General features: G+C 43.5%; 1 protein-coding gene across 9 annotated transcripts in view; it reads right to left on the minus strand.

Annotated features, from left to right (window-relative positions):
- The window catches only part of tnip1 (TNFAIP3 interacting protein 1), a 194,867-nt gene that overhangs the window by 46,370 nt on the left and 122,626 nt on the right, over window positions 1-25,871 (minus strand). For 7 of the 9 annotated variants that reach the window (XM_070545720.1, XM_070545723.1, XM_070545717.1 and 4 more), the window contains one exon: window positions 8,635-8,722. In XM_070545720.1, the coding sequence (XP_070401821.1) occupies window positions 8,635-8,722 (88 nt within the window). Of the gene's footprint in view, window positions 1-8,634; window positions 8,723-9,072; window positions 9,117-25,871 lie in introns of all 9 variants that reach the window. The other 2 variants (XM_070545744.1, XM_070545742.1) reach the window with 1 other exon arrangement.

The raw sequence follows: 25,871 nt of genomic DNA on the forward strand, positions 1-25,871 counted from the left end.
ACAACTGCCCATGAACTGAGAAAAGTCAAGCGTGCAGCTGCCAAGATGCCACTTGCCACCAGTTTGGCCATATTTCAGAGCTGCAACATCACTGGAGTGCCCAAAAGCACAAGGTGTGTAATACTCAGAGACATGGCCAAGGTAAGAAAGGCTGAAAGACGACCACCACTGAACAAGACACACAAGCTGAAACGTCAAGACTGGGCCAAGAAATATCTCAAGACTGATTTTTCTAAGGTTTTATGGACTGATGAAATGAGAGTGAGCCTTGATGGGCCAGATGGATGGGCCCGTGGCTGGATTGGTAAAGGGCAGAGAGCTCCAGTCCGACTCAGACGCCAGCAAGGTGGAGGTGGAGTGCTGGTTTGGGCTGGTATCATCAAAGATGAGCTTGTGGGGCCTTTTCGGGTTGAGGCTGGAGTCAAGCTCAACTGCCAGTCCTACTGCCAGTTTCTGGAAGACACCTTCTTCAAGCAGTGATACAGGAAGAAGTCTGCATCCTTCAAGAAAAACATGATTTTCATGCAGGACAATGCTCCATCACACGTGTCCAAGTACTCCACAGCGTGGCTGGAAAGAAAGGGTATAAAAGAAGAAAAACTAATGACATGGCCTCCTTGTTCACCTGATCTGAACCCCATTGAGAACCTGTGGTCCATCATCAAATGTGAGATTTACAAGGAGGGAAAACAGTACACCTCTCTGAACAGTGTCTGGGAGGCTGTGGTTGCTGCTGCACGCAATGTTGATGGTGAACAGATCAAAACACTGACAGAATCCATGGATGGCAGGCTTTTGAGTGTCCTTGCAAAGAAAGGTGGCTATATTGGTCGCTGATTTGTTTTTGAATGTCAGAAATGTATATTTGGGAATGTGGAGATGTTATATTGGTTTCACTGGTAAAAATAAATAATTGAAATGGGTATATATTTGTTTTTTGTTAAGTTGCCTAATAATTATGCACAGTAATAGTCACCTGCACACACAGATATCCCCCTAAAATAGCTAAAACTAAAAACAAATTAAAAACTACTTCCAAAAATATTCAGCTTTGATATTAATGAGTTTTTGGGTTCATTGGGAACATGGTTGTTGTTCAATAATAAAATTATTCCTCAAAAATAAAACTTGCCTAATAATTCTGCATTCCCTGTACACTCAATAAAAATATAAACGCAATGCCTTTGTTTCTGCTCCAATTTTTCATGAGATGGACTGAAAGATCTAAAATTCATTCCAGATGCACAATATTACCATTTCTGTCAAACATTGTTCACAAATCAGTCTAAATGTGTGATAGTGAGCACCTGTGCTTTGCTGAGATAATCCATCCCACCTCACAGGTGTGCCACATCAAGATGCTGATCTGACATCATGACAGGGTATATACAGCAATCCTTAAGTAAAATTTACTACTTTTTAATACTTTTTTTTACTACCTTCAGAATTTTTTAAAAACCATCACAACACTAAATTGCAAGTGTTAATCAGCGACCTATTTACACATATTTTAACATATATAACGTACAAAAAGAATAGACTTAGAGACTCACTGATGTTGACAACGTATTGCACATATTTATTTTACTTAGAAAATAAGCCAGGCACTTCTGTTCAGCGGTTCAGACAGTTGACCACGAGGCCTGAAATGATGCACAACGACCACTGAATATGACGTCATCATTGTGACCGGATATGCTAAAGTAGGGCTGCTCGATTATGGCAAAAACAATAATCACGATTATTGTGACTGAAATTGAGATCTCGATTATTTAAGACGATTTTTCAATTTATGTAGATTTTTTATTTTTATTCAGTCATAAAACTGCTCAGGGCACAATCAGGGCAAAAATAAACAAGATGATCACTAAAATAACTCCTGATTCCCAGTATAAAAAGACCAATATACTTATAGCTAATAGTCTATGACCCAAGGGCTATAGACCTTGGTTTAACTCATGTAAGTCTAACCAGTACAGACCCAAATACCAATACCTTGCAAATACTGACAGCAAGAATTATACAGTGGCATTTATAACAAATACATGCAAATTGCTGTTCACTAAATGTTGCATAACATTTATTGAGTCGTGTCAAGGTGCTGTAGGAGAGTGCACTAGCACCATGTCCTCAGAGAGATTAGTTATTAGTTATCAGCATGAGGAACTTATTTCTACCTTATTTATAAACTATTTATTTACAAGTCGTCCATCAGTTAATGTAATAATTGTCCCAACCACAGCTGCACCCCCCACCCCCCAACCCGGTCTCACAGCAATCGGGGCAAGCTGCACGTGTGTTTAGCGCGCCGCACGCGCACATTTAGCCATTTTTATCGGCTCAGGAGTCCGCAGGTACGGTGTGTGTGTCACTCACTCTGGTTACTCCAACAGGGAGCCGGCTCCGAGAGCTGTTTCTTTAGCGACTGACACATCACTACATCATTCCCTTTCCTAATGTCCAGAAGAACGGTCCGGAGCGCAGGCGGAGTGTTTAGCTAACCTGCAGGAAATGTCGACGACAGTTATCCAGAAAGTAGCTAAGGGTTACCAGATATGTTTCTCAGGTGTTCGCTAGGTACTTTTAAGATTTAAAAAGTCAAGAAGGGGGTCTGAGAAGCTGCTAGAAATAGCGTCAAAGTTGCTAAGTTAACTTGGCAACACTGGGAGGAGCGCTTCATTTGCAACTCAAGGCAGCGCAAGTGGGAGGAGCAAATAATCGGCTTGTTTTGTTTTTATAATCGTTCAAAACATTTTATTCGGAATATATTTCTATGTTGATGTTCAGAATACGACATCTGATAGTCTGAAAAAAATAATACCTAATTTGGAAAAAATAATACCTCTGAGACCAAATTTAACACTTTTAATGGCCTTAAATTTGACTATTTTTATTTATCACTTTTTAATACTTTTTAAAACCCCGCGGACACCCTGCATGAGTAGTGCACAGGTGTACCTTATACTGCCCACAATAAAAGGCCACCCTGGAATACGCCTTTTTTTTTTTGCTTTATTGGGGGTCTGGGGACTCAGAACCGGTCAGTATCTGGAGTGACCACCATTTGCCTCATGCAGTGCCACACATCTTCTTTGCATAGAGTTTATCAGATTGTCACTTGTGGCCTGTGGAATGTTGGTCCACTCCTCTTCAATGGCTGTGCGAAGTTGTTGGATATTAGTGGGAACTGGTACACGCTGTCGTATACGCTGGTCAAGCACATCCCAAACATGCTCAATGGGTGACATGTCCGTTGAGTATGCTGGCCATGCAAGAACTGGTACATTTTCAGCTTCCAAGAATTGTGTACAGATCCTTGCAACATGGGGCCGTGCATTATCTTGCTGAAACATGAGGTGATGTTCATGGATGTACGGCACAATAATGGGCCTCAGGATCTCATCAAGGTATCTCTGTGCATTCAAAATTCCATCAATAAAATGCACCTGCGTTCTTCGTCCATAACGGATGCCTGCCCATACCATAACCCCCCCCCCCCCCCACCACCACCACCACCACCATGGGCCACTCGATCCACAACATTGACATCAGCAAAGCGCTCACCCACACGATGCCACACACGCTGTCTACCATCTGCCCTGAACAATGTAAACCGAGATTCATCCGTGACGATAACACCTCTCCAAAGTGCCAGACGCCATAGAATGTGAGCTTTTGCCCACTCAAGTCTGTTACAGCAACGTGCTGGAGTCAGGTCAAGACCCCGATGAGGACGACGAGCATGCAGTTGAGCTATTCTGAGACGGTTTCTGACAATTTGTGCAGAAATTGTTTGGTTATGCAAACCAACTGTTTCAGCAGCTGCCTGAGTGGCTGGTCTCAGACGATCTTGGAGGTGAACCTGCTGGATGTGGAGGTCCTGGGCTGGTGTGGTTACACATCGGCTGCGGTTGTGAGGCCGGTTGGATGTACTGCCATATTCTCTGAAATGCCTTTGGAGACGGCTTATGGTGGATAAATGAACATTCAATGCACGAGCAACAGATCTGGTTGACATTCCTGTTGTCAGCATGCCAATTGCACACTCCCTCAATGCTTGTGGCATTTGTGGCATTTTGCTGTGAGACGAAACTGCACATTCCAAGGTGGCCTTTTATTGTGGGCAGTATAAGGTACACCTGTGCACTACTCATGATGTCGGATCAGCATCTTGATGTGGCACACCTGTGAGGTGGGATGGATTATCTCAATAAAGCAGAAGTGCTCACTATCACACATTTAGACTGATTTGTGAACAATGTTTGAGAGAAATGGTAATATTGTGTATCTGGAATGAATTTTGGATCTTTAAGTCCATCTCATGAAAAATCGGAGCAGAAACAAAGGTGTTGCGTTTATATTTTTGTTGAGTGTATGTAATAAGAATAATTTTAGGGCCCAATACATAGCCCTGAGGAATGCCACAGGTTATTTTCAACAGATTAGATTTTACATTATTGATTTCAACATTTTCATATCTGCCATCAGGTAACTTTTCATCCTTTTATATGCTAGTAACTGAAATGATTTACCAGTAATATTAGAACAATCCAGTAAATGCACGTTCATTTGGTAGTGTTGTACTTGGGGCTGAACGATTAATTGCATTTGCAATTAAATTGCGATGTGACTAAAGGAGATTTTCTAATTGCAAAGCTGCAATTTGTTTGGCAGCAAGTGGTTAGCACAATGTTAATATAAATGGAAAAATATATAGGGATGCTAATGCTAATATCGCTGATTACATTCTTACAAATAACGTACTAGGAATGTGCCAAATTATTACATTTGGAGTCCAATAAAAAGTAAAAACTGCCATCAATCAAATAAGTACAGACAGATATTTTAGTAAAGCTAGAAAACCGTAAGAGACTTTAACTTCAGAGTTTTGGCTAGCAGCTATGAACGTAACTGAACTACGGACGCTCTGCATGGACAAGATGTCAAAAACTCTAAACACAAAAGACTTCAATAAATGGGACAGACTTCTTTCCTGCAAATAAATTTTAACATTTTATGCTAATACCAATGCTCCTTCAAGGAATGTGCTCCTGGCTGCAAAGCATTGCACATTCAAATACAAAATTTTGTCTTTACTTGTGAGTGTTTATGTAGACAAACTTGTTGATATGTTATGTAGATAAATATATAGATACATAAACTTGTTTATATTCAACACAATATTTTGATTCCATTAGTTGAAAAATATGAGAAAATAATCATGAATTAAATTGCAATTGCAATGTTGAAGAAAAAAATTGCAATTAGATTTTCCTAAACCGTTCAGCCCTAGTTGTACTACTGTACTTTTTCTCAGTTTTTGTCTATAACAATCTTGGATGGCAAGCCATTTTAACATTTAATCAACAACACCTCTTGTTGTTACTATATAGCAATAACATAATTTATACTGTCCAAATAATATTCTTACTGCTCAATATTGAAAAGAAAGATATGAACAAGTATAAATTATATTTAAGAAAATCTGTAATAATAAATGCATTGATTGGAATTTAGCATATCATTTTGTAAGGTGTTTCCATACTTCAGTGTTGACTGGAATAAATGTGTTAACCCTGACCAGTTGTCAACAGTTAAAACTTGTTTTGTCCTTTTATAGAACATCAAAACAGGCTAATAGGCAAATGTAATTAAGGGCATTTTAAAGTTTTCAGCTGTAATTTAAAAATGACAGATTACTTGGATTTTACAAATAAGTTTTTCTCAAAAGCATCTCTTTTTTTTCCTCGTGTCCTGTCTGGCTGTGAAGCAAACAGAATTAATGTCTGAATGCTGGTAACAAGCCTTACAGATTTTACTCTTAGGTGGAGCATCAAAGCTTCTGCTTTAATGTCACGCCTGATACTTAAAACTTTATTGTTATTGCTTTTTGAATGCTTTGTAATTCCGACCAGACATGGAGACAGAGGTGAAAGAGAAAGGAAGAGACAAAAGGTGGGGGTGGAGGGTTCCATAAAAATAAACAATCAATGTTGAACAGGAGTCTGCTTCTAGACCTGCAGAAAAGGGACAAACAACAATACAACAAGAGCAAGCTATCAATGCGCCAACTTGATGAAGAAATATAAAATCAACCTTGTTTTATTGAAAAACCACACGATAATAAATCACAGTGCATTAAGTGCCAACCACAGCCTTAGGACATGTGTTGAACGTACCCAAGTCCATACTTATGAGAGCACCATATGAGCACCTGTGTGTGTACACACGCTTGTATATTTAAGGTTTCTCTATAGGAGCGTCCAATAGAGAGTGTGAGGGGCTACAGATCTGTTCCCCAAAGATGTATGGGAGGTGGAGGGAGCTCCAAGTCCCAGAGATCCAGGAGCTGTCCCAGACCACAGGAACCCCAAGGAGGCCGCGACCAGCAAAGCCCCTGCCCCCATCGAGAGGCGCAGAGGATTGCACCTGGGGGCCACAACCAGCAGCCGGCAGAGTCCCGGGGATATCAGCGGCAAGCCCACAGACCTGCCCGCAGCCTCCCACCCCCCAGCTGGCCGAGCCCGGGACCCAGGGGCGACCACCCCCGCCGGGGACCCAGCAGAGCCCAGGCACCCAGATCCCACCAGGCAACCACCGGGATTGATCAGGCAGATACTAAAAATCTTACACCCCCTGACCCGGGAGCCACAAACACTCAGGCAGATCAAGGCACCTTATCAGCATCTCTGAAAAGTGACACAAAAATATTTTTGTATTTTTAAAATTGTTTTAATATTCACATACGTAATCACACGATACATACTGTAGTGACTCTGACTCTGGTTGCTTTTTTATTTGTATTTATTTCAGGTTACTGTCCGCCAGAATAACGTTTCCTGCCTGCTGAACTACCCTTCAGCATAAAATTGTAATACCCACAAAAATGTTTGCCTGTGCTAAAAGGAGACAGGTAGATGCTGAATGCAGGGTTTTCAACAAAAATAAGACTGTTAAATATTTGTTTACTGAAATTAGAGATAAAGAAGTATGTTTCGTTTGAGTGAGGCAGATGGGACGAAACAAGCAGAGAAACTTCATTGATGCTGAGAGGGCATGAACATTGGAAAAATTGCTAGCTAAGCTGCAAAAGTAGAGTTTTTTTTCTTACCAAGCCTCACAAATCAATGGATACAGTAACCAAGACCAGCTTTGTAATATCCCACAAAATTGCTAAAAACGGTGGGCCTTTCTTAGGAGAGTTGTCAAAGAGTGTTTGGTGGCCTTTGAAGCACAAATATGCACATTTCAGCAAGTCCCGCTGTCCAGGCAAACCATGACAAGAAGGTTCGAGGACACTGTGAATAATCGAGAGCTTCAGCTGCAACGTGAGGAGGCAAATTTTGACTTTTTGTCCTGGGCTTTGGACGAAAGCTGTGATGACCGGGACACAGCCCAGCTACTCATATTTGTCTGCAGAATAACAGACTTTAACATGACAGAAGAGTTTGCAGCCATGCTGTCAATGAAAGGGACAATGACAGAGGTAAACACGTGTATGGACACTCTGGGATTGAAATGAGAAAGAATGGCAGGTGTCACAACAAAAGGCTGTCCAAATCTTACAGGGAAAAATGTTGTGAAACGTATGCAAAATAAAGTGAAGAAATTGGCGTAGATCAGAAATAGATATTTTTTCGTCAGTCAGTGATAAAAAAAACCTTCTTATTGATGTTACTTAAAACAGTAAACTTCTTCAGGGTACAGGCATTGAATCGCAGACAGTTTGTTGCCCTTTTGGAGGATCATGAAACTAAAGCCTAATTTATACTTCACCGGCTGTGATAGTGCAGAGAGAAGCAATGCCATATGTGTCAGCAAAGGGCTTTCTGACAGGCTCGTAGAGTATAAGGGAGACATGCCCATTTTTAACTATCCCTCGGAAATGACAGAGACTGCAAGCTTGTGACTGGTCAGGACACTGCTTACTGTAAATTTATGATGTCAACACAATAGTAACTACACTATCATTAACAAGGGACTGTAATGATGGCAGGGTACCCCAGAAAAGCACTACGCCCTCTGTTGTATTATAGTGGAATGTTTACTTTGTGAAGTGCATTGAGACAACTCTTGTCATGAGTTGGTGCTATATAAATAAACTGAATTTAATTGAATTGTTGTCCTAGCTGAGAATTTCTTCACAAACACAATATGTGAAGATATGCTTCAATAATTTTTTTTACAAATAGATTGGAGGCACAACTTTTGCAACTTTCACAGGAACCCTTGAAAACAGACCATTTATTTATATTTTATGATAAATACCGTTACAGTCATTAAAAAAGAGCTTGAAATGAAAATGGGGTGAACTGCTACCTTATTTGGTTTGATCTATGGAAAAGAACCATAGGCACTAGAAAACAGAATTCTCACATTATTCTCAAAAATGTAAAAGAGAACTAAAAACAAAGTCAGTGTTCCATGGGAGATTTGTTGTCATTTGTGAAAAAAACAAAGAAAAAAAAACTTTTGCTAAATTATAGTGAGAATTTTTCTCTGAGATGCTGAAATATGGGAGCTGTCGCAGCATCAGAGTGACATGTTGAATTAGATGATTTCCTTTTAAAATATTTCTATGGCAATATGAATTTTAGGCCATCTGAATTAGTCCTACTACTGTTTACACCTTACCTGCATTCTCTGGTGGCGGTGGTCTTAAACTCTCTCCTACTGCTCTGGACCCTCGTGGTTGCGGGACTGACATCTGCCAGGGAAAACCCTGTCAAAAGACAAAGCACCATTTAACTAACAAATCTCTGAATATACACCATGAGCAGCAGGCCTTTAGTCTAGTTTATTTCTCTGAGTCTGTATCGGTGCACATTATCCATCCTTGCAAGGGCTCTTCAGCAGGCTCGCAAGGACGAATGTAGTCAAGCCCACTTTTCTAAACATCTGTTGAACAAGATGAAGAGCACATGCTTGTGATTGGTTAGGATGCCAATTTCATCAAAGCACCGCCCTTGCGCCCTCAAAAACAAAGAAAGCCGAAGATTTCCAACAGCAGACATGGAGCAGCTTGAAGAATACCTTGTGAAAAAACTCTAAAAATATGAACATTTTATTCACCCGAATGAAGAATGAGGGACAAATTTGTTCCTGCCAAAAAGTATCTGAAATACAAAAACAACATAATATGAACACAATCAGATGTGCATTGCACCTACATTAGTAACATATGCAAGGGCATGAATATTATAGTTTCAATGCTTTAGAACATTGACATGTAGCAGTTGTAATTGAAATGTGCTACTGAAGTCCCTAGGTTTCTTTCCATTCTCTGGTGTCTTGGCCCAGGTAATTGTTGCTGCCTGGGGGGTCAACTCAAGCTCACCTGACCTGTCCAATAAGTGGCTGTGTTTGTTTTTTGGAGTGTCTGCTTCACTTTTTGCTCCTCACGTGTCACTTTCTTTCAGATGACAGAGAAGCAATAGAAGTTAGCAGTGGCTTGAGTTTCAGACACACATGACATGTCCCAATTTTAGCATAAATTATTGCACGTGATTTTAATCTTTATAGGAATGCTTGGGACTTTAAGGGAATTTAGCTGAGAGCCTCTTGCTATGAAGTCACCCTACTATTGTTTTAGGAAAAAAGGTGCCTTACTGCCATTTTAAAAAATGACAAACTCTTTTGCCCCTGGTAACTGAAACAGCCTTTGTACAAGTCTGACACAGCTCTGGTTTTACCAGACTCGAGCTTCTTTGGAAACAGAATAGCTGTGAGGCGGCTTATCTGTGTCCACAGATGCCTTTTGCTCATGGATTTAATTTAAAAATACAGCGTTGACTCAAGATGGTCTCTATTTTCACTTGGTAAGGCTGTTCCTTCATGGAATGCAAACTTTAGCTCAACTCAGCTCATGAAAGTTCTCAGTCCCATGTTTACACTGACAGTCTAAACACCCCCAAACTAAATATTTCAACCTGTTTATTTTATTGTTTAAGACTAATTAGGTAGATGTGGTTTAATTTTAACATTTGTCATTTGGTTTTGTTTTTTAAGAATGAGCTGCTGTGATTGGTGTTTACACGTTTTGTTTTGACTTTAAGTCGCCTGATCTTTAAACAATTAAGTACATCCTGACTTATGATTTTGTTTTCGTTTCTTGGTTTCCCTGCCATGAGCAGACTCTTTTCCCAGTTGGGATTTCTGGCCTTAATAATTTGACTTGCTATTTGTACAAAAAGGTGTTCGGATCTTTCATAACCTCAGAAACTTTCTGTTAAATAAGTCTTGTCAACCATTGATGAGTTATGTAAATTACTGGAACATGAGTTGTGTGATTTATTGATAAAACTGAGCCCTGATTCTAGCTCACTAATGGATTACCTTACTCAGATCTCTTTGATATGACATTGTGGTTATTTTCATTACATTATGGTTATTTTTATTATTTTATCTTTTGCTGTTCAAAAGTTTACGTTCAGGGGGAACGCAATGCGAGGTTTTTGTTTGTATTTCATGGTTCTTTTTAATTCATAAAAGGATGTCTCAGGGCATTTTCTGTTCATCTCAGTGTTTTGTTTGTATGCTGTCCTCACATGTATGTGTGGTCTGGATTTTAGCTTAGGATGATACCGTAGGGACTATGGTGGTCAATTTCTGGTGAATTTTGACCCCATTGAGGGGTCCAAACTGGAGTGGTCAAATAGTATATTGGATGGTTGTCACTGAAGATGTCAAAAAGCCACAGTGAACTTGCAGATCCTTGTGTGCTTTCTCGCCACAGACCGTGAAACCAAGGAGATTGGGGCAAGGCCGGCTCTGGGTAATTTAGTGCCCAAGGCGAGAGTGCCCATTTGCGTGCCCCCCCGCCTCTCACCCAAACCCAAGTCCACCCACCCACCACACATTGGAAAAAGCAACTCCACAGTTATTCCTTAGTTACTAATTTTTATTTTAAATATTCACACAGCAACTATTTAAAGTCAACAGCCTGAAGAATAAATGTAAGCTTGAAAGATAAGTAACCTGAGAATATTACAATAACCAACAACTCAAAATGTTGTGCAAATGTCATTTTGGGGGGGGGGGGGGGGGGGGGGGGGGGGTGTGCAAAATCAAAACTCAAATATCAGTGTCATCATAAAGAAAGTTCTACTTTCCATTTTGTTCAACTGCTGTGGCCAGTCAGCAGGATCCATGGGGCCAGCAGCTCATGCATGTTCACAGACATCTGTTGAAGCTGATGATGATGTCTCTTCAGGCTGTTGGATTGGAGCACTGAGTCTGCTGGTGTTGGGTTCTTCTTCTGTGACACACACACACACGCGCACACACACACACACACAAAGCAACTTAACCCTCTGATGCATGAATTAAGAACAGTGCCACTTTCACATTCAGTATTCCTCAGTTATGTGCAGTGATGCTTTTCACTATTTTTAATGTTACTGGACTTTTTATTTTATTGATCTTTTTTCAGTTCTATGAAAACATGAATAAAATTATCAAAAACAGGTGGAAGTGAGCGCATCCTTGGGGAATATTTGAAAAAACTTATGTCTCACTCTCAGGTGCTCTTCAGCATCAAATAAATTGTAGAACATGAGGAAGAAGAACCGGTGATCTGAGGAACTCTGAGGATTTCATTTATTAAACAAGGAAACGCTGACGCGTCTCGGTACCACCTTCTTCAGGACATAAACCTTTCTGCCTTGAAGATGACTCACTAATGTCACAAAAACTAATGTCCATCCTTTTTTACAAATTTACAGCCTAATAACATCTTAAGGAGACAATTTCAGATGTGTATGTTCAGATTATTTAATATTCTCAATGCTAAATCAATGCTGCACTGACTGTGCCAAAAACAAGTGTCTGGTGTGGATTTAAATAAATTAATTTTGCATATCGATATATGTGATAACCCTTTTAATTTGAAAAAGTCCGTTTCTACTGCTGATTACAAATAGCCTAACAAGTAACTTACTCACCTGGTTCTAGATGCTGAGATTATAGCTCAGTAAATGTGCTGCTGCTGCGTGATGCCTGGATAGAAGACGCTGCAGCGTAAACAAGAAAGAGACGGAATAAGATGTCATGCTGTGTTTAGGCAGTTCTCACTCTCCGCCGGGCCCGGCGGCAGCGGGGGAGTCCCCGCCACGGCCGCGGAGGTGCTGCCCGCCCGATGTGTCGGACAAAGTAGAAATGTTGTTACACCCACACCTAACGTTCTTCTGATATGAAAACATTAAATTCATATTGTATGCGTACTTAAAACTTGAAACTAAGTTCATAAAAAGGCTGCGATCATACTCCAAAAACCAGTAAAAAAATCTTACATTCTTCATCATCACAGTGAGGCTCAACAGGTGTAGAAGACAGTCCCGCCCCCGTGGTGTCAACAGGTGCCTGTCGTGGCTGCAGATATTGTCTCACTGCATCTGGACACGACGATTCAAAAGTAAAATTAATTGGTTAAAGTTATGAGATACTGTATTGTGAATGTAAACAGCTAGCGAGGGTCCGTCCGTGGACTGTGCATGGCAGGAGAGGCAGTTAGCTAAAATTGTAACGCTAAAAGTTCCTTTGCCAAATTTATAAAGTCTACATACCTCTGCTTTGGGCCCGTTTTTATTCTTCCTCCTTCCTTCGCTTTGGGAATGCTGATCCTGATGGCTTAGGTGTTCTTTTCATCGTAAAATATCAAAAGTTTAAACGCGACGACAACAGGATGTCCTTCTACAGCGCTACCCACACACGTGATCTACGGCACCCTTAACGGTCAAATGCATCGGAGCGGTGGCCCAAGCGGGAGCTCGTCATGCAGCCAGATCATTAGAATTTAAATATTGATGTTTTAATTTCCTGTCATTTCAAAGGGGAATTTTGAGTATTTAGAGTGCATTTCATATTACAAACATAAATTTAATAAACTTTTTTTTAATTTTGCGCCCTATCCATCAGATGGCGCCCCAGGCGGCCGCCTGTGTCGCCTGTCGGCAAAGCCGGCCCTGCATTGGGGATGCACATGCTTCTACCAAGATGAGGCGTCAAGGTCACTCATCTTATCCCTCCTGCTGCTGCATACTGCTGAGAGGGCCACTACGACTGACCATCCTCTGATGGAACGCATGCGGGCACGCCGAGGACGGCAGATAAGTAAATGATCTGCCTTAAGCTTGCAGGGCCCATCCACCATGTCACTGCTGATGTTTGGGGATCGCACTTTGCCCTGAAACCACTCCTCAGCATCTGATGGAACGAGAGGAATCAGCAGCAGTTGGGAGAAACAACGGAAACAACATCTGGTAATTGAGACCCCTCCTGGGTCCGTTCACACAACGCTGTGACCTGCCTCCAACGATGTCAAGATCCAGTACCCCAAATCTCCCGTCTGGTTTCATGGCTCCTTGTCCAAAGAGACATCCCCCTCACCGTCCCAACCGTCACTGGATCCTGCGTTGCTGTAACATCAGCAAAGTTGCTGACACACACATCTTTTGCTCAGACTGGTTCTCTCTCCTGCCACACAACTGGTGTGGCCCAAAGTGCAGATTGGCTCCCTGCCCCCGCCTCATGTCACATGAGGACGGGCGTCCCTACGAGGACATTTGAGCTAAAGTAAGAGAGTCTGGGTCTGTGATAACCTTTTGCCCTTTCTGTTTCATCTCGGCGAAAGTGCAACACCATCCTGACGAAGGCATTGTTTTGCTCAAACAACGCTTTCCAGTCCATGTACAAGCCCTTTTGACCTCAGCTCTGCCACAATTAGAGCTGTGTACATTGACATTTTGCATTAACTTTCTCCCTCTAGCAACTTCCTGAAATCCAACAAATTGACTGGCGGATCATGGAGTTTTATGAGTTAGCTGGTGTCTGGTAACTGGTATCAGCTCTTGTTAAAGTTTCTCGAACCTGTTATTGTTATCCTGGTCATGAGTTGCTTAGTTCTAGGCTGTGTACTCCCATGTTTGAAGAATATGGTAAGCAAACTGATGACGAATGCTTTGGTTCAATATACTCTCCTGAGACAGAAAGAGGAGCTTGCAGAAGATGAATATATTGCCTGATAAAGTTGGTTTAATTATGATTTCAACAATGTAAATTGCAGTTTCTGTAACCATTGTTGTTTGATGTTCTTGTTATCCACTCAGATTGTGTTATTCTTCATTGTAATAATTATTTGAGGTGAACTCCGTTTGAACAGGGGGGATTGTTAGGTAAAACCTGATTGTCAAACAGTCACCTCCTTTCTGCTTGAGGTGCCTTACCTCACCCTTATTTACCTTTGAATGTTTGCTTCAGGTACTTGTGTTCTACTATATGGAGGCCAAACCAGGGGGTCCTGCCTTGGCTTGGAGCTTAGGCAGGTACAACTCTTTGTCCTGCCCAGGCCAAGAGGCTCATTCAGTTATTATCTGAAGAATCCCTTTTGTCTCCTGTGGACTCCTAAGACCAAGGGAGTTTTTGAGGAATGTATGGGTGTGTTTGTGCCAATAAATGCTCCCCAGAGTTCTCAGCTCAGTGTGAGAGGAAACTAGCTCTTGTCTGGTGTGTTTGATTCTCACCCTCTGCAAAGTATCACGCTTTGCAGAGTATGTGTTCATTGTCTGTTTAAGGGTTGTTTACAATTTACCAAATTATGAATCTAATCCCTCTGGGTGTGCTTAGTATTTCTTTGAGGAAATATGGGAGTAATATTAGAAATTACCCAACAGGCCTCTCTACTTCTCAGCTCATATAAATAACATCACCTGCTCTGCCTATTTCCATTTACGTAATATTAACCTCTTTAACCCAAAATTGAAATTGAAGCAAAGCAGCTGGAGGGGGCAGTTCTTGCTCTAGAAATTGAGTCTCGTTCCAAGGTCTTGTGGCTTCTCACTCTTTGCTTCATAAAATTAGTACATTCGTACCGATTTCAAAAGTAAAGTTCCTCCTCTGAAAGTCCCGCATTTTTTTTTACGATCGTTGTTTTAGTTCGAGACTAGTTTGTTCAGAACGTAATGAGAAAGTAGTGAAGTGGCTCTCACATGATTGTTTTAGATCAATGCGATGCGCGCATTCAGTAAACACATTCCAACATGGCGGACAACATGGATTCAGAACGTACCAGGGAGGACAATGATAAATCACTGGAAAATTGAACAAAAACGACTAAACGAGTAAGAAAACTGTGCTACATGCATATAGCTTCTTTGAAGCATGAACAGGTACTGGATTTCATGTTTACTCGATGAAATACCCAGAGGGAAGCCGCCACAAAATGGCGTGGATTGCATGGTAGGAGTCGAGCATTGGCTGAACTGTATGAACAGTACAGAAATATAGAAATTGACAAAATTCCCGAAGACGCTGGCTTTCACCCACCTGCTACAGACGTTTTATTGATAAGAGACGCGCGGAAAAAGCTGATAAATATATTGTACGTGATGACACAAAAGCTGATGATACAGAAGAACATGTGGATGTGCAGCAGAGTGTACCCAGCAGCACAAAGGAAACTCCAAAGAAAAAATTCAGGTTGAGATCAGGCCTACCAATTCCTTGTGCTGGTCTTGTGCTCCAAGCCCTGTGCATTAAACGCAAAAAAAGCTGAGAAAACATTACTGTTCATGGAAAATGGCAGAAAGCACATTTGGTACAGGGGAGCTGTGTCTCTTTAATGTTCTTCCTCCGGAACGCCAGGGAGGGAAGCTTTTTACTGTAACACCGGCTTCCGGCATAAACTTCCAGTTGTCCGAAACACAGTAAAATCAGCAGAGTCTTTAAAAAGCGAGCATTTCAAATTACATTCTAATTGCTAAAAAGTAAGTGAATGTGTGTTTATGCATTATTTGTCACCTTGTCTATATACATTGTGTCACTTCTGAGTCAGAGAATTCGTTCTCTCTTCACGTTAGCACAAAGCTAATCGCTAGACAGTCTGATCAACTGTTAAATAGCACTTTTTCCGGTAAAATACCCGGACTCTTATGAGCTTTCGGAACAACCAGACTGTGGTCTGAAGAGTGATCGTGATCAAACTCGGCACATCACTGAATGCGCGCACTTTCACCCATTTAGCTTAGTGACTAGCACAGCCTGCTACCGTCCGAAGCCACAATAGCGGCTAGCGGCTGCACACCGCATAATATACGCTAAAACCCGGCCTAAGACGAGAACTAGTGCACAGGTCCATTGCAGTCAAAGAGGTTGTTCCATTGGACGTTAACTAAACTATAAAGTCCTGATTCTGTTCAAATCTAGGCCTTGCCGACGAGCTAAACAGCTTCGTCAAGCGGGAGATAGGAGCTGATAAGTCAGCACTGAGCGGGGAAACCCGCCGCAGACGCCTGCGTCTCCATTAAAATCCCTTTGGGTAAACATTTTGGCTCTTAAAACCGCCCTGTTTTTAGCCAAAAAACCAGAGCTCAGCTAAAACAGCTCAGTTCGCCTTTGGATCTGATTAAAGGGAGTGACGCAACCATGCCTCGCCTCCATTAATCACGTTCCTTTAGCCCGGTGCTTCCATCTACTGGCAGGGTTTTCACCCAGCTCATAAAAAGCTCAAAGCTTTTCTTTCTTTCTCTCTAATTTCTTATTCCTCAAAATAAGGTTTCTAGTGCATCATCACAATGTCATACTAGCATAACTATGTGCTTTCTTTCCTCATTGGAATGGCAGAGGAAAGGAAAGCTGACATGCAGCGGCAGAGTTACACTCTGAACCAGAAATTCCAAAAAAAGACAGAAACTGTCTCATCTCTGAGTAACACGCTGGACGTAATTGAACAAGATCCTGATGTTGTACAAGAATTAAATCTTTCTGCTGTTGATCTGCTTCCAGAACAAATTCTGCAAACAGAGGATAATCCTTTTGATTTTCTCTTTCAGGAAATAGGACCACCTGTTCCTGCTACACTGGAGACCGGTTCATCCGCAATGGACAAAATATTGGTCCACCCTGTCGTCGAGTCCGCCAAAATGTTCTTGGGACACCTAGTGCCCGAGGAGAAAGCTGGAAAATCTCTGGTGTCGGTCAAACTGACCCAGAATCTATCCTGCAACGCCCTTCTTGACACAGGTTCAAATTTTACACTTGTAACTCGAGCGATGTTTGACCGCATCTGCATATCTTGTGGAGCGGGGGTCAGAACCCCAGAACTTGTTCCATGTTCTGTAACTGTCAAGACTTACTCTCATGACTTAATCTGGTCTTCTAGGTCTGCCCTCCACTTCTCGATTGTCCCCATGACTCTGACACATCCCGTGTACATCTCCGAGCATGCAAGGATACCTTTCACCCTTGGCATGGACTTTCTGAGGTGCATTGATGCTTTCATTGATGTGGAAACTCTGGTCAGGGGTTGAAGAACCTCTGCCCATCGTTCTGCCTCCTGACCTCTACTGTCTCACGGTTGGTAGGAGCCGGGGGGAACAACATGTTCACAACCTAGCCCAGAACCTTTGCCACCACAGATTCAGCTTTCATCAGTCACATTCTGTTGATTTCTCTAACGAAGCTGAGGCTCCTACCACTGTAGTCGAGCGAAACAAACAACAACTTGTTAAGATATCCTGATTGCAATAATCTTTCTCTTTCCACCATGTGGGCAGGTAAACACCGTTCCAGCTACATTGATGGCCAGAAACTCAGCTTTGAAACTCGACTTCTGCCAGAGAACTTCCTTAACGGTTATCTCAACAACTTGACAGACCCTCTTGCCACTCAAGGTAAAGATGTGGGCACCCCATGGTCCCTCAAACCCTTGTAGCCCCCGATGATGCGTCCATCTTTCAACCATCTGATGGGTTTGTGTCTGTTCAACTTGCCTTTTCTATAAATGACCTCGTCAGTCTTGAGTTCCAGGACCCTGCTATCAGCAGGATGATCTTGCACCTTTCTGATCCAAAAGCTCATCAATATCCTTCTCTGGAGTTTGACTCAGTTCCTGAGCTGTGTGCTCTCTTTTGTGTTCGTGTCATTCCTCCTTCAGGTGTTGTTGACCACAACAGCGCTGGACTGACCAGGGAATCCAGTACCTCTAAGATCATTGATGTCCACAGAGCATGTGTGGGCCCTGCAGCAGAACCTCTCCTACCCGAGTTGGGAAAGCCACCTGACCCAGGGGAGGTTGATGCTTGCAGCGACGCTCCACCTGAGACTCCACACCCTGCGGTGGAGACACCACCTGCTGCAGGGAGTTGATGGTGGCACTGAGACTCCTGAAGCCCAGTACTATGTGGTGGGAACACCACCTACAAAAGGGGGGGGGGGGGGGGGGGGGGATGCCATCACTGACCTTACTCCACTACAGCTGGCACTGATGACCTCTAAACCTCAGGTAGATGACTTACCTACCAAAAGGGGGGTCGGATGTCGCCCTGTACCTCTACTGGCTGACCCTGATCTCTCTGATAGCACCTGTGTGTTGATCAGGGGCCCTCCAGAGAGCACATCTACTCCGGACCCTCGTAGGCTGCACCTGTCTATAGCCCAAATCATTCTTGGTTTCAGTCTTCAGGACAGACAATGTTTCTCTTGCTGGTAACATGGGTGTGTCTGATCCTAAACGTGGCTGTGCTTTCTCCGCAGCCTCCTCTAATACGTGTCTCACTCCGAGGACTCCCAGATCTTTTGATGTCTAACCTTCACCTGCTGTTCCAGCCAGTTCAGTCTGGTGGCGCTGTGGCTTTCACTAGTGAGCGGGTTTTGCAGAGCCTTAACGACAATCTGCATGCTGTGTTTTCTTTTCCAAAAACAAGTCTGAAGAAACCAGCAGGGGGCAGTATGCCTCCTCATGATCCGAGGGCCTCTCATTCTGACCTCAATTTTGCTCCTAATTCTGGTCACACAATTGTCACCTCTGGTAAACTGGTTAATAACCTTTCGCAGGAAAGGTCAGGTCTGTACCCGACAACTAAACCACTCTCTCCGGTCATGTATCTGATCAAGATCACCAAAGGTAACAAAGTTCCCATCTATTTATGGGTCCGCAAGAATAAAATCAAACCGCACAAAGGTTCCACTAATTTGGATGTTCTTACAACCAATATAGCTTACTACCCAACTCGAATCGTGCCGAAAGGGGGGTGAACTTCCGTCCGCTCTCGCTGGGTTCTGATTCAGGTCACGTAAGTCCTGTTGAGTGTATGTGTGTGCATGAATGAATTTCATGTCTAAACATATCATGCAGACTTGGTTGATCTTGGCTGTGGTCGTGCTGTGGTTTTTCATAATCATATGACTTAAGTTCATAACAGTTCAAAGTGAGTAACTCCACTACCTGTTATGTTGATCCAAATTCAATTTTTCTTTATTTTTCTATTTCTGGTAATTTAGATAACTTTTGAAGTTCAATCTTTTGTTAACTGATTTCAGTTCATTTTTATGCTTCAGTTATTCACTAATCCCAATTCCTTGTGGGTACATTCACATGTAGGAATTACTAACTTCACTGATTTACATTTTAGTGCTCTTTGACACCAGGCCCCCACAATGCGGCTTTAAAATTGAGTCAAACCCGGAAGACAAATTGCAGTTCCACCCTCATCCACTAGGGGCTGGTGTCAGAAGCGAGCAAATCCTCATTGACTCCCATGTTAAAAATACCAATTTCACAGCAGAAATAAACATGTTTACAGCCTGGTACCAGAACATGCTTTTTGTTTAAATGATCTAGTTTACACTCATGACAACTCAGAGGGGGGTGAATTTTTTTCTCACTCTTCTGTTTAAGTGTATTAAAAGCCTAAAATTCTGTATAATTAATGAGTATCCGACCCACGTGACCACAGAGCTAGCTCCATGGAAAGGCCTCAGTCTGAGCCTTGGTCTGGCCTGGAAACTGCTCCGGGATTTTGAGTCTCTGTGTGTGTGTTTTCTTTTTTGGATATTATTTGTGCAATTGTTGGACAAAATGACTTGCTGTGGCATTAATTGCACTAATAGAGCATCCAAGGAGTCTCCACTTCATTTTTTTCGGTAAGTAAAATTATATTTATGTATTTCAGGTCACTGCCGAGCTGAGCTTAGATTTTAACATGTACTGTTTAACCATGACATTCATTAAACATGTTCATTGAGCTCCACTGGCTACCGCTAGCAGCATGCATCAAATTCAAATTGCTAACACTAGCATACAAAGTCCGAGACGGTACGGCTCCCATCTACCTGAATCCTCTTGCAAAGGCTTACGTCTCGGCCCGGCCGCTCCGGTCATCACAGGATTGTCGGCTAGCAGTGCCTACACCACGCTCAGGACAATCCAGACTTTTCTCATGCATCGTTCCACAAATGTGGAATGACCTTCCTAACACTACCAGAACTGCGGCTTCCTTTTCTATTTTCAAGAAACTCCTGAAGACCCTGCTCTTCAGAGAGCATCTTCTTAACTAGCACCTTGTCTGCACCCGTCCCCCCTCTCTACTGTCCACTCCTTGTTCCCTCCTCTCCATGACTGATGTCAATTTGTTGTTGTTACTATTGTTGTTAGCCTCAAGGGCAAAATGCCGATTATCACTTGTAAGTCGCTTTGGACAAAAGCGTCTGCTAAATACATAAACATAAACATAAATGTAATAGGGTGCATTTAACCCAGTGCATTTAACATAATGCTGCACTTTAGAAAATGGGTTGAAATATAACATGATGGTGGAGCTGGGTTCCGAATATCGGCTTGTGGAGCTCTCAGGAGACCAATGTTTTCCACCCGGAATGCCGGCTGTTTCTCCCCACAGCCCGGTCCATCTTTGTCTGATCGCGGCTTCTGTGTGCTGCGGCGGGCTGACGGCTGGTTCTCCCAGCAGCTCGGCGCATCTGTCTGATCGCGGCTTCTGTGTGCTGTGCGGCTGCCGGCTTGTGGAGGTCTCTGAGACCTCTATGTTCCACCCGGTTTAACCCAGCGGTCAGCCCGGCGTATCTCTGACTCAGAAGCTCTGGTGTTGTACACAGTTAACTCCGGATGTAGCTAGGTTGCTACCTCCGTTAGCTTAGCTCCCACCTCCGCATTAGCTTTGGGTTAGCTTCAGGTTAGCTTGTAGCTAGTTCGACCGGGTGTCGTCAGTCGATCCCAGCCTTACAGCCCCACCCTCAGCTCCTCCTCTCTTCGCTTTTTTGGAATTGTCTGGGCTTGACGGAACCTGTAACACGGTCAAAATGGCCTCAAAAAAGTGATATTGGAGCCTATGGAAAGTAGATGTCCATAATATTAATGTCGATGTTTGACACTCACATATCTATCTTTCTATAGACTTGTACTACAGTAATTAAGTGATAACTTTCTGATTAACTTTGTTAATTTACCTCTATGGGCTACACCCATTTTTGCCCTTCATTTTGATGAAAATTTTACTTAGTGCAGTGATTTCTCCCATACGCAGTATAGGGTTTTATTACTTTATTCTTTTTACATCACTTTTTCCAGTTCACGTAGTGTACTGCATGCATTTCTTCACTTAAAATGCTATTCACATACTTGCTACACATTGTACATGCAGGTACTCACAGTGCCAGGTTTATTTTTGCTTCTTTGCTTTGCATCAGACGCAATCTTCTTGTGTCTATCCTCACGTGCTTGTGTCTGCTCCTCTCCTCTCCTGAGCTTCGCCATTGGTCTTCGCTACCTGGGGGACCTCTATGCTTCGCTGCCTGATGCTGATGCTTCCTGCTGCCTGGAGCTCCGGTTCATGGGTCTGGCCGTCCTGATCCTGCTGCACTGATGGGTCTCCTAAAAGTCACCTGAGACCAGATCCTGCCTGCTGGTCGTCCTTCTACATCCTGCTCTGCGCTGTATGGGAACACAGAGCTCTTTATCCTTTGCAATCCACCTTTGGAATTACTAATTATTAATGATCAATGATCAACTGCTATTGAAATAGCTACCTTCTAGGGGTGGGCGATATAGCCTAAAATCTATATTGCGATATAATTTGAAAAATGTGCGGTAACTGTATATATTGCGATATATGACTTTCTTTTGTATATATGTCAAAAACGACTGTTTCTAAACATACTCACGTCGTAGTTGCATAGTGTGTAATTCCTTGGAGTTCTTGCTTTACTTGCTTGCGGACTTTCTCGTACAGTTTTGGCATCTGTGTTTGGCTGAAGTGTTTGTGGCTCGGTACCTTGTAACGTGGATCGAGTGTCTTATGGGCCATTCCCATCTGTACTGGGTCGGACCGAGCCAGGTAGCCCCAGTCGGCCCCAGCCTGGCCCGGTTGATTCCACACAACCTTGTCTTAAGCCCATGTGGGCTGATTCTACCTACCAATCAGAGGCTTGCTCTAATGGAAGGTGTGAATTTGCTGTCAGCAGTGGGTGTGTTGGCCCTGGTCGGCCTGAAGCAGAACCCCTCGAGAAGAGGGCTGAGAATGAGACTTGGTTGGCCCGGAAAAATACCAGGCCACCCAGATATGTAAACAACCTACACTACCCGGCTGACCCGGTACAGATGGGAATGGCCCATTAATCATGTCCCGAAAGCCGCTTTTCTCCACTGTAAGAAACGGCACCATGTCCTAACACAGGTACGTGGTAAAGGCATTTGTAATATCAATCCACCGTTGATTATTTCTCTCATACTGAGTGCATTTAGCAAATACTTGTAAAATATCTGTCTGCTGGTGTGTAAGACCACCTTTTTTCTTACCGCTCGACTGATTGGGCGTTTGTTGAGGACGCAGTTTTTGGCTTTCTTCGTATTCCACAACGTGCTTCGTTTTGAGGTGGTTAAACAAATTAGATGTATTCCCTCTATTCGCTAATACTTTCTTCCAGCATACTTTGCAGATTATATTGTTCTGCTCCACATCAGACTCCTTAAAGCCAAACCCGGTCCAAATGACCGATGTTGCACCGGTCTTCTTTACGAGAACCTCCTACTCCTCCTCCACCACAGGCTCCATGCTTTCAGCCTCAACAGACGCCGCTTGATGACGTCATCAACATGCGCTATCGCGATAGGCCGATATAGTCAAAATCTCTACAGTTGGCCAAATTAATATCATTTCTACAGTATACCGTTTATATCGCCCACCCCTACTACCTTCAGAAGGATATACAAATACAATTATCTACAGATTGTTGACTTAACCAATTTCCTAAGGATATGATCCTGACTATTCACCGGCATGGGGAATGCTTCCTCACTCCTTCTGCCTTCAACTGCAACATTGCATTTCCCTTTCCGCAAAGGCGTCCTTCATGCCTTCTGAATGTTCGTCAGGTGGTTTCTGCGACCACCATGCCATTGACCATGGGGGGTCTGTAGCGACATGAATGGCCTCATTTGTGACCTAAAAGTCACACTTCCTCAGCTGGGTCAAGCTGTCCTGGTAGTACTTCTATCTACACATTATCCCTTACAGGAGACACGAAGTCTGCTGTAAACCATCTTTAATCTGACTGCCTTTATCTGACTGCTGTTCCATCCGCAAGACGAAGGACACTTCAAGATTTAAAAGAATCATTTTTAATAAACTCTTTTCACTGTCTATTACATTGTTCATAAATAATCAAGGTTCATTATAAATGTATTCAATTACTGAAATGAATAATAATTTTTATTATTTATGATAATCAGTAATGTTTAACCTCCTCCTTGAACCGTCACCTTATCGTGGTGGAGGAGTTTGAGTGCCCTAATGATCCTAGGAGCTATGTTGTCTGGGGCACTTTGTGCCCCTGGTAGGGTCTCCCATAACAAATTGGTCTTAGGGTGAAGGGTGGGACAAAGAATGGTTCAGAGGATCTTTCATGGATATACAATCAAAGAGTACCCGGCCCGGAGGGTTACCGGGTCCCACGCTGGAGTAAGGCCTGGGGTTGGGGCCCGTGAGGGAGCGCCTGGTGGCCAGGCTTTCGCCCATGGGGCCCGGCCCGAACCGGATACATGGGCTAATCCAACTGTGGACCCACCACCCGCAGGAGGAACATGAAGGGTCTGGTGCAGTGTGGATTGGGTGGCAGACCAAGGCGGGAGCCTTGGCGGTCCGATCCCCGGACAACGAAACTGGTTTTTGGGACATGGAACGTCACCTCGCTGGCGCGGAAGGAGTAGGAGCTTGTGGAAGAGGTTGAGCGGTACCGGCTAGATATAGTCGGACTCACCTCGACACATAGCATTGGCTCTGGAACTCAAGTCCTTGAGAGGGGTTGGACACTCTCCTTTGCTGGAGTTGCTCCGGGTGAGAGGCGGAGGGCTGGGGTTGGCTTTTTGTTAGCCCCAACACTCTGCCTGTGTGTTGGGGTTTACCCCGGGGGACGAGAGGGTAGCTTCCCTGCGCCTTCGGGTTGGGGAACGGGTCCTGACTGTTGTTTGTGCTTATGGGCCAAATATCAGTTAAGAGTACCCTTTTTGGAGTCCCTGGGACGAGGGCTAGATAGTGCTCCATCAGGGGGCTCTATTGTCCTGCTGGGGGACTTCAATGCTCACGTGGGCAATGACAGCTTGACCTGGAGGGGTGTGATTGGGAGGAACGGCCCGCCTGATCTGAACTCGAATGGTGTTTCGTTATTGGACTTCTGTGCAAGCCGCAATTTGGCCATAACGAACACCATGTTCGAACATAAGGATGCCCATCGGTACACTTGGTACCAGGGCAGCCTAGGTCGCAGGTCGATGATAGACTTTGTAGTCGTATCATCTGACCTGCGGCCATATGTTTTGGACACCCGAGTGAAGAGAGGAGCGGAGCTGTCAACTGATCACCACCTGGTGGTGAGTTGGATCAGATGACAGGGGAAGATGCCACGTAGATCTAGCAGACCCAAACGCATAGTGAGGGTATGCTGGGAACGCCTGGCAGAAGAACCTGTCAAGACGGTCTTCAACTCCCACCTCCGGCAGAGCTTTGACCGCATCCCGAGAGCAGTGGGGGACATTGACTCCGAGTGGGCCTTGTTCCACTCTGCGATTGTTGAGGCGGCTGTTGCTAGCTGTGGTCGCAAGGTGGCCGGTGCCAGTCGTGGTGGCAACCCCCGTACCCACTGGTGGACACCAGAGGTTCGGGGAGCGGTCAGGCTGAAGAAGGAGGCCTACAGGACGTGGATGGTCTGTGGATCTCCAGAGGCAGCAGACAGGTACCGGATAGCCAAGCAGGGTGCAGCGGTGGCAGTTGCCGAGGCAAAATCCCGGGCATGGGAGGAGTTTGGTGAGGCCATGGAGAAAGACTATCAATCGGCTCCAAAGAGGTTCTGGCAAACTGTTCGGCGCCTCAGGAGAGGAAGGCAGCAACTCGCTCACAGTGGGGATGGGGAGCTGCTGTCAACTGGGGCTATAGTCGGACGGTGGAAGGAATACTTTGAGCTATTGTTTGTTGTGTGCTATTGTTTTTTCTTACCCCTAATTGATATGTCATGTACAGATATCTCAACTTACAATAAAAAGATGCAGCGAATGTAACGTTGTGTATCGCTACCAAGAATGGCAGGATGGCCTCCACAACTTTAATGATAAAGTCATCCTGACTCTTGAACTCTTTCATTACCTGTGGCATAATCTACAGGTAACAACGCCATAACTTAATAACCAAGTCACCCTAAATCACCTTTATTTTTCTGATAAACTATATAAATGAGTGTGCAATCGTGCTGTAGACACGCATAATTAATAATTGGGCACTTTAGTGCATCTTAGTTAAAATTTAAATATTCTGCCTAAAACTGTCAGTGTTGCACCCTCTTCAGGTAAAAATTCTGCACTACATTTGAATTTAAATCTGCCATAGTTATTGGCTAAGAAGATACCCTATGATGTTAGCTGGTAAATTATGATGTCACAATGTTGTTGTGAGCCTGTGTGTGTATTTGTTAGTGGCTCGGCCCTCGGTCTGCCAGGCAACAGCATTTGTTGCATTTTTCAAACAGGAAGTGGGAGTTGAGTAAGACTCTGCTAGGAGGTGACTTGCTCTTTAAAAGAATAGTTACAATAAAAA

The sequence above is a fragment of the Nothobranchius furzeri genome, chromosome 2, assembly GCF_043380555.1.
Source record: "Nothobranchius furzeri strain GRZ-AD chromosome 2, NfurGRZ-RIMD1, whole genome shotgun sequence".
Lineage (NCBI taxonomy): Eukaryota > Metazoa > Chordata > Actinopteri > Cyprinodontiformes > Nothobranchiidae > Nothobranchius > Nothobranchius furzeri.